The 9,440-nt window shown below is 43.6% G+C and overlaps 1 protein-coding gene across 1 annotated transcript; it reads left to right on the top strand.

The window, feature by feature from the left end:
• Nucleotides 1-991: 991 nt before the first annotated feature.
• Nucleotides 992-5,163, top strand: pgap4 (post-GPI attachment to proteins GalNAc transferase 4). Its single transcript, XM_079337542.1, has one exon. It carries the CDS (start codon nucleotides 1,171-1,173, stop codon nucleotides 2,365-2,367), a length of 1,197 nt encoding a protein of 398 aa, XP_079193668.1. The 5' UTR covers nucleotides 992-1,170; the 3' UTR covers nucleotides 2,368-5,163.
• Nucleotides 5,164-9,440: the final 4,277 nt, after the last annotated feature.

The following is a 9,440-nucleotide window of genomic DNA, read 5'->3' as shown; positions in this document are numbered from 1 at the left end:
GTCCACCAGTGTCCCAGCCTCCTGGGTTAGGGTTAGAGTGCACCAGTGTCCCAGCCTCCTGGGTTAGGGTTAGAGTCCACCAGTGTCCCAGCCTCCTGGGTTAGGGTTAGAGTCCACCAGTGTCCCAGCCTCCTGGGTTAGGGTTAGAGTGCACCAGTGTCCCAGCCTCCTGGGTTAGGGTTAGAGTGCACCAGTGTCCCAGCCTCCTGGGTTAGGGTGCACCAGTGTCCCAGCCTCCTGGGTTAGGGTTAGGGTGCACCAGTGTCCCAGCCTCCTGGGTTAGGGTTAGAGTCCACCAGTGTCCCAGCCTCCTGGGTTAGGGTTAGGGTTAGAGTGCACCAGTGTCCCAGCCTCCTGGGTTAGGGTTAGGGTTAGAGTCCACCAGTGTCCCAGCCTCCTGGGTTAGGGTTAGGGTTAGAGTCCACCAGTGTCCCAGCCTCCTGGGTTAGGGTTAGGGTGCACCAGTGTCCCAGCCTCCTGGGTTAGAGTTAGGGTTAGAGTGCACCAGTGTCCCAGCCTCCTGGGTTAGAGTTAGGGTTAGAGTGCACCAGTGTCCCAGCCTCCTGGGTTAGGGTTAGGGTTAGAGTGCACCAGTGTCCCAGCCTCCTGGGTTAGGGTTAGGGTTAGAGTGCGCCAGTGTCCCAGCCTCCTGGGTTAGGGTTAGGGTTAGAGTCCACCAGTGTCCCAGCCTCCTGGGTTAGGGTTAGGGTGCACCAGTGTCCCAGCCTCCTGGGTTAGAGTTAGGGTTAGAGTGCACCAGTGTCCCAGCCTCCTGGGTTAGGGTTAGAGTGCACCAGTGTCCCAGCCTCCTGGGTTAGGGTTAGAGTGCACCAGTGTCCCAGCCTCCTGGTGGACAAAGAAGGCCCTCCCACTCCAGAATAATGATAAGAACATTATATTGCTCAGGAGTGCAGTCTTTTAGATTTTATGTTTACATAATCCTTGACAACAAAAAGTAAAAACATGAATAAATCCTCTTTTCTCTCTAACAGGAACTCTCTGTTTACAAGAAGCGCCAACACCCAACCCTTTTCCACAAGGCTATCAGTTCACAGTGGACTCATCAGGTTTCACTGCTCGGGTTTATTGTGCTGGACTTTGAATCACACTGCATGTTGGGAGATAGTAAATGTTGATCTGGACCCTCCTGAGCTGTTTCTTGTGTCACTGATGCCTCGATGGAAAGCCTTCTTCAGTCTGCACCTGCGATGGTCCAGTACTGTCAGCCAAGCCCTCGTCCTGTCCATTATCACATTTTGTGTCATTCTGCCTCTATGCTGTCATCGACTGCTTTACTCTTACTTCTTCATCAAGTCCATGTACCTGGACTCCATGAGTGAGGAGGTCCTGCAGGAAAGCCTCCATCGAGGGCAGGATGCTCTGCATTTCTGGCAGAGTGCTTCCACTGCAATGGCAGTGTCCTCCAGATTCAATAACATCCCCCATCATCCCGAACTACTGGTCATTGTGGTGACAGCCAGGCGGAATGAAGGGCTGGACTTCCACTATCTGCTCCAGGTGATGAGGCAGCTGAGCGGTCTTCTGGGAAGCTGTGGGGAGGTGCGATGTGCAGAGGTGTTGGTCTGTGATGTGGAAAGTGGTTCTCAGGAAAACCAAGATGCCAGGCTTTTAGAGAATCACTTCCAGGTGATCCGGCGTCCCCCAGAGGAGCGGCAAAGGAACAAAGAGCGAATCAACACCTTTGAAAGAGAGAAGAGGGATTACGTATTTTGCCTCCGCAAGACATGGGAGCTGGTGAAGCCCAAAAACATAATTGTCCTCGAGGACGATGCCTTACCCAAGCAAGACTTTTTCACAGTCATAAAAGACTTGCTGTCACGCCGATTCGCTCTCCAGACTTTGTACATAAAGTTGTATCACCCTGAGAGGCTGCAGCGCTACTGGAACCCTGAACCTTACCGCATCCTGGAGTGGGTGGGACTTGGGTTGGTAGGAGCGACAGTCCTCCTCCTGACCTTTCCTTACTGGAACCCATGTTCTTTCACTTTCACACTGTCTGTTGGCCACCTTCTCTTCTTCACCATCTACTTCATGGCCGCAGCCGAGCTGCTGGGACGGCACTACCTCCTAGAGGTCCGCAGACTTTCCCCCCAGCTTTACGCTGTCTCCCCAGCCACAGAGTGCTGCACCCCAGCAATGCTCTTTCCTGGAAACACCTCCCTCAGGGTGGCGGACTATCTGGATGCCTCATTCTGCATGAAGGGAAACGCCAAAGACATGGTACTGTATCGTATGGCGAGGACGACCCCAGGGGAAAGGTCTCACAGCGTGGAACCAAACCTTATCACCCATATCGGGGCCTATTCCTCAGTCAGGCTCAACCCATCAAGACCCAAACTTCTCTGAAGACAGCAAAGAGGGTAGGACCGTTATTCAGAAGCTGCCTTTCCACCTCAGGAACTCTTCCATGGCTCTTTTAAATTTACAAGGTAATCAGTGTGTTCTCACCACAAGGCCTGTGTTCTTAATTAAGTCCCATTGACTTTTTAAACCTCTAAAGACGCTGCTCAGGAAGATCTGATTTTGTGGTTTTGCAGTTAATAACGTATCCAAATGCAAACTTTGGCACTGAGTGCATCTTCTGTATTGCTTTGTGGACAATCTGTTTAAACACTGGTTTTCTTTTTTCTCTGGAGCCGTTCAAAGACAGTTGCTGTTGTGTTTGACACAAATTTTGACCTGCAAATCAAATAAACCAATCCCACTGAGCTATTTTTCCAGTTTTGAAATGACGTTGTACCATTGTTGCCGAGTTTCAGATTTGATCTTGCTTGATGGATGTATTCTACTCTGCTGTTAGTAGTGTGAGTGCAGGAGTTTCCACCTTGATTTTCATCTACCTAAAAACTATGCTGTTGAACTCTCAGAACATAAAGATTTCATTGGCTCTATCAGATTATCCTTGGAAAAGATGAATATGTTAAGTTTATTGAAGTGTTCATATATATTTTATAAAAGTACCCAAAAGGTTTTGAACTTTGTAGTAACTAAGATTCTGAAAGATGTGAATCATGAGGCCCCGGTTTAAAATCCTTAGATTCTCCTTTATACTATGAATGCTATGCTATGCATGCTAACAGGAGGGTGTGTTTTATTTTGCTACACCTGAACCCTGAGGCTGTCTGTCAGATATGTTTGACTCATTGGGTTGTTGATTAGATTTTCTGTTGAGGTTTTTCCTCTCAGCAGCTTTGGTTCCCTGAAGCTTTTGTAAGGTTGTAAAACAGTGAACACATCTTTAACAAACTAGAGGAACCGAAAGGATACGGTATCTCTGTGGATCACAGGACTGCAGAATCCATCATTAATGTTTGAAGACACAACACTCATTGTGATGTTATTTCATGATATCAAACAATCCAGAAGGAGTGAGAGGTCACTCTTTGTCCTACATCAGATCTATGATCTTGTAGCGGCCATCTGATTGCGCCGACGGACTAACAGCCACCAAGTGGTAACCTGAGACGCCTCATCGCAGACTTAAGAAAACAAACGCTGTATTATTTCGTTCTCCTTTCTCTTCCTCCACTGTTTCTCATTTCCCCTGTCAATGAGGTCTGGCACTCGTACAACTGCCCCTCCTGGAGGACATATTCCCTTTACGCGGGGATCGTGGATTATTTCCATTGGATAATAAGATGAATGTGGGTGGATGTCGGGGAAAACCATGAATGGAGGTGTGTTTTACTGGAAAGGTGTGTAATGATGTGATTCTGACAATTTTGTGGCTGCTACAATCTCTGTAAGCAACAGTGCTCACATGAATAGCTTTTAACTGGTGACTGCTTGATCATGTTGCTGTCTGCTATGCACTTTGGAACTCACATGGAAAATGTCTTGCATTTGCTTGATTTATTCTTTGTTTGTTGCATTTTTGTTTTGTTTTATTGTTGATTTTCTTTCCTTATAGTTTAATTGTTTTATCCTTTCAAAAGTTGCCTGTGGACAAGTGCCACAAATTAGCACGTGCTAAAACACTCATGTAAATGCATCTGGTCTGTCTGATGTAATTGTTAGGTCGACATTAAATGAACTTTAAATTCATTAAAAATTCATTGATTAACTCCCTGACCTGCTTGCAATGAAAACCTTCAGAGTGACGAACAAATAAGAACCTAGCTGCTAATTTTAGCTTAACGAAATCTAATGTTCATGAAGTGTCAATGTAGCAACACACATGTAACCACCCTGTTTCACTGATGTGCCTTTCATGTTTTATTTTTAAATGAGAAGACAAGGAAATTACCCATTATTCATGTTGGTATATAACACTACAGTTAGCGGAAATGCTGTAAGAATGAAGCAAAGAGGCTCAAAAGGCCGCAGAGAGTTCACCTAGCTGCAGTTATATCTCCATGAGTCTCTTCTGTCATCGTCCCGATAAACAGCATGGAGGGAGAATCCACTCGTTAATGGAAGTCTGCCTCCTCAACTGTAGGGGGCGCTATGCCTAAGCTCTTAACCATTAGACCTTCTGTCTGTTAATCTTGTACATCACAAACCAAACAATTGATAAACAAGTTAGCGAGCAGCAAACAGTTTCTATGTTGAACACTAAAAACATGGATGAATTTACAGTTCTGAACTTTTCATACGAAAAAACTTAAAGGTGTTCTAATAGAGACAAAAGCAGCTTTAAGGGTTAAAGAAATTATGGTGATATATAATGGTAATGTAAATGCTTTCCTGTTTATCATGAGAATGGCGTGAACATATGTGCTGATTCTTTGTTGTTTTTCAACCAGAAGTGTCTGAACTGTGATACCGTTAACCGACCCCACATCTTCACACAGTGTCCAGTATCAACCAGACTTGTTTACTATCACGTCATTGTAAGTCTGAGGACCCACCGAAATAATTAATTTCCATCATTAATATAATGTAAACAAGATGTAGTAAAAAATTACTAAATAAATGACCGCCCGTGTATATGCTGATATTTCACATTTTATACTTGTTTTTTTTAAATATAAATAATAATGTCATATTGTTTTGAGGACGGTCAGAGGGTAAAATGATTTAATCATATTTTTGATCAAATGGTTAGGTTACATTTTTTTGCACTGATAAATATTATTGGACTTTTATTTTGAAGGTTTGTACTGTACGGGATCAATAAAGTATCTATGAATTCACTTCCTATTTGAATTCACCCCTGCTTTTATTTTGAAATAAATTAAGGACCTCCTGCAAATGTTTCCTGTTTCCTTGTTTGCTTTCCATGTTATTGTTGTTTCTGTGTATTGAGCTGCTCATTCAGGACATCTAGTGGATAGATGTCATAAGTACAGCGCCAACTTTGGAGTTAGGGTTAGGGTTAGTGTTAGGTTTGGGTAAAAGTGCAGCGTCCTCTGGGGGATGCTACGGGGGGCACGGGCTCTCGGGTGGACCAACGGTTTTAATAATTAAGAATTTGCAATTAAAACCCTCTTTAAAAACCAAAAGGTTTTCATTAAGACCCTCTTAAGACACTCTAAAATTAGATTTTGAATAAAAAGGGTAACCGGACCACCGCGCAGGAGAGGTTGGCAGAGCTCTGTAGCTGGTTAAAACCTACCCCGTCCCAGGGCCTCCGATAAAAACACCTCGGAGCTCAATTACTCTTATTGTACTAAAAGGGTAGAAATTAAAATCTAAATAAATAATTTAAAACAGATAAAATAAAGATCCTATTTGTAAGTGCCCTGAACTGAATTAAAAGGCCTGGCGTAAATTGAATATAAACGTCTCTACAAAATAAAGAACAAGTGCTAGAAATGATAAAAGGTTAATTAATAAATGTAAAAAGTGCATAAATAGGGGCACCGGTGGCACAGCAGCAGTGCGCGTGCCCCATATAGCGAGGCTTTGCTCCTCGCGCGGGTGGCCCAGGTTCACGTCCGGCCAGTGGCCACCTTCCCGCATGTCTCTCCCTGCTCTCTCCCTATTTCCGACTCTATCCACTGTCCTTCACTATCAATAAAGCCAAGTGCTTAAATTCACATAAATTAAAACCACATGGGTTAGTAAAATTGTAAGGGTTAGTAAAACCCTAACCCTAACCCTTAGGGTTAGGGTTAGGGGTTAGGGTTAGGTCTGGGTTAGGGGCAAACGAAGAACAGAAGGGGGGCCACGAAGTGGCTCCCCCTCTGATGTGCACGGTCCATTGACCCACTCAGGTGACCCCACGCCCCCCTCAGTCATTGAGGCCCTGGGGGTGCCTGCAGCCCAACCTAAGGATCCAGTCCCTCTCTGTTCTTTTACGGTCAGTTGTTGACCAGTCTGCATTATGTTGCAGGCCTGTGACCTGCAGGTCTTCAAGGTCATGGTGCAGGAAGTGTGCCACAATGTGGGTGGTTGTTTCTTTTTTGTTTTTTATGTTATATCTGTGTTGGTAGAGTCTTGTCCTAATTGAATTTTTTGTTTCTCCCACATATTTTTTGTCACACTTCCTGCACCTGATCAGATAGACACAGTTTTGTGTGTCGGGGTCACTAATTGGTTTGATGTTGAAAATTTGGCCGGTGTGTGTGTTTTTTATCCAGGGGGTTGTTTGTAATTTGAAGCAGAGTTTGGTGGGTTTAGTTGGTTCTAAATTAGGTAGTGTGCTGCAGACGAGATAATCCAGTAAATTATTGTTCCTTCTGTAGGCCGAAATAATGGAGTAATTTTGTAGGTGGGGTGTGTTTGCCACAAAGGAGTGAAAGTTTTGTTTAATCATGGTGTTTAATTTGACACTGGCTGACGAATAGGTGGAGATGAAGGGGATAATTTTTCCTGGTTCATACTTTTTTTCTTTTACCTGTGTGAACGTTCTGTGCGCGTGCCTGAGAAAGCTCCTGGAGTATCCTCTCTGTCTTAACGACGTGAACAGTGTTTTTGTTGCTCTTTGCAGATCCTCCTGGCGAGTGCAAATCCTTTTGAATCGTAATAATTGTGATTTAACAATCCCCCTGAATGTGTGCTTGGGGTGGAAGCTAGTTTTGAACAGCAGTGCGTGTGTGTCTGTATCTTTAAAGTACACCTTGAAGTCCAGTCTACCTGTCACATCAAAGTCGGGTCCTTTAAAGGTGACTGTGTCCAAAAAGTTCACTTGTTGTTCATCTAATGTGTATTTGATTTTGATGGAGGAGTGATGGCCGTTGAGGTGGTCTGCAAAGAGCAAGAAATCGTCCCTAGAGTGTGTCCAGACACCCCAGATGTCATCCAGAAATCGATAATAATACAGAGGTTTAAGCGTGGCGCTGGCTAAAGCTGATTCTTCCCAATTGGCCATGTAGATGTTAGCATATGAGGGGGCAAACTTTTTCCCCATCGCAGTCCCTTTGACCTGCAGGTAGAATTCTTTATTGAAGACAAAATCATTCTTAGTCAGACTCATTTCTAACAGCTGCAGAATGTATTTGTCTGGTCTTTTTGAGTTGGGATGTTTAGTCAGGTATTTTTGAACAGCTGCCAGGCCCGCTTTTGTTTCAATGTTGGTGTATAGGCTGTCTATATCGATTGTGAACAATATAGAGTCCTTGGGGATCATGATTTCTTTTATTTTTGCTAGAAAATCATATGTGTCCTTCAGATAACTGGGGTGTCTGGTAGAGATGGGATTCAGGAAGTGCTCCAGATAGTGAGCGATATTGTATGTTTCACTGTCACAGTCGGATACGATGGGTCTGCCAGGAGGGATTTCGTAGGGTTTGCTCCACTTTTGTGGCTCTTTATGTATTTTGGGTAGTAGGTAGAAACGTCTGGATCTGGGCGTGTCGCTTCCTTTAAGATAATCGAATTGTTTTTTGGTGATGTGTTTCTCCTGGAGCATTTGTTTCAGTACGCTTTCAGCTTCCTTTGCTGTTTCTAAGTACATGGGCTGGTCTAGTTTGACGTAGTGCTCTGAGTTGTATAATTGCCTGATTCCCTCCCAGATATATTGTTCTCTGTCCATGATCACTATGCTGCTGCCCTTGTCCGCGGGCTTGATTACGATGCGCGTGTCTTGACGTAGTTGACGCAAAGCCTTGAGTTCATCCGTGGTGATGTTGTGTTCAGGTTCAGGGTCCCAGCGTAGCGATTTGTAAGCATAGGAGTCTGCCTTTATGATGTCACTGATGAGACGGGGTATTTTTCCAGCCGTCGGTGTCCAGTTCGACCCGAGGACAAATGGCACTCTCTCAGTCTGAGGTCGGCGTTCAAAGTACACCGTGAGTTTTAGTTTTCTGTGATAATTTTGCATGTCCAGCAGTAGCTGTTTCTGTTGTTTCTTCTTTTTCATGAGAGTGGGAATAAATGTGAGTCCTCTGTTCAAGAGTGCCATTTGCTCCTAAAATTGCCATTTGGTTAAAAATAGTTACATCTTCAGGAAGAAGTTTTGTAAAAACACATTAAACATGAGTTGTATTACTACATTAAATTTAATTCACAAAAAGAGTTCAAACATTATCATGAAAACAAGAAATACCACAAAACCCCACCAACCAAACCGTGTGTTCACTTTAGGGTTTAGGATTAAGCGTCTTTTTGATTTGCACCACCTGAGTGCACGTTGAGTTTGTTGATCGCACAGGTGAACCAATGCCTCTCCACGTCCTGTTCCATTGAATCCTGGGGTGCGCTCAAATTGTCCGTCCTCTCTTCTTTTCCCTTTAATATGACATCACAGCTTTAAGACAAGATGTGAGGAGAATTTATAAAGGATTTAATGAAAGGTGATCACGTTGTTTAGACAATCTGATCTCATTTCCACTCTTAGACGTATAAATAAGGGGAAGGCTGCGGAGGTTAGTGACGTCTGTCTGTCGTGTTGAAACTACAATGTTCATAAAATTGACAACAAAAATCTCCTGTAAAAATGTTTCCCCTGAGCCTTCTTAGCGGTGAAATAATCATAATAACCACAAGGTGTTAAATTAAGGAAGCTCCCAGAATCCTTGACTTTGATCACATCATGATGTTCAAAGTTCACCTCTGGGCTTATGGTCAAAGTTATTCTCTTCTAACTTCCATGATCTGTGTCTATTTTCCTTTTTCATTAACAAAGTTTGAGATCTGAATCTACATGAAATAACAGCAAAATATCAAAACATGAAACAAGAATCAGTCAAAGTTCAGCTTCTTCACACACTAACACACACATCTTCAGATGCACCTTCTTCACACATGCTCAATAAAAAGACAGAATATCAACACAAAGACAAAGTCATTAGAAGTTAAATAAAGAAACTAAACATTTCCACATTTGTCCCCCGACACATCCATATTTTCACGAATGATAACCCAATGAGTTTTAATGATACAGCAGCAATGCATTGTGGGTTAGCATTACCTCCTCTGGTTTGGTAAAGTATGGTCCAGTGTTTCCTAAAGGAGGTTATAAAGGAAGCATTGAGTCACCTTTCCTTAACTTTCAGAGAATTCAAATTGCTGTTATCATGGCTGCCACTTCAACA

Source organism: Symphodus melops, assembly GCF_947650265.1.
Source record: "Symphodus melops genome assembly, chromosome: 2".
Lineage (NCBI taxonomy): Eukaryota > Metazoa > Chordata > Actinopteri > Labriformes > Labridae > Symphodus > Symphodus melops.
The sequence above is the reverse complement of the archived record's forward strand: the minus strand, read 5'-3'. Positions and strand labels throughout refer to the sequence as shown.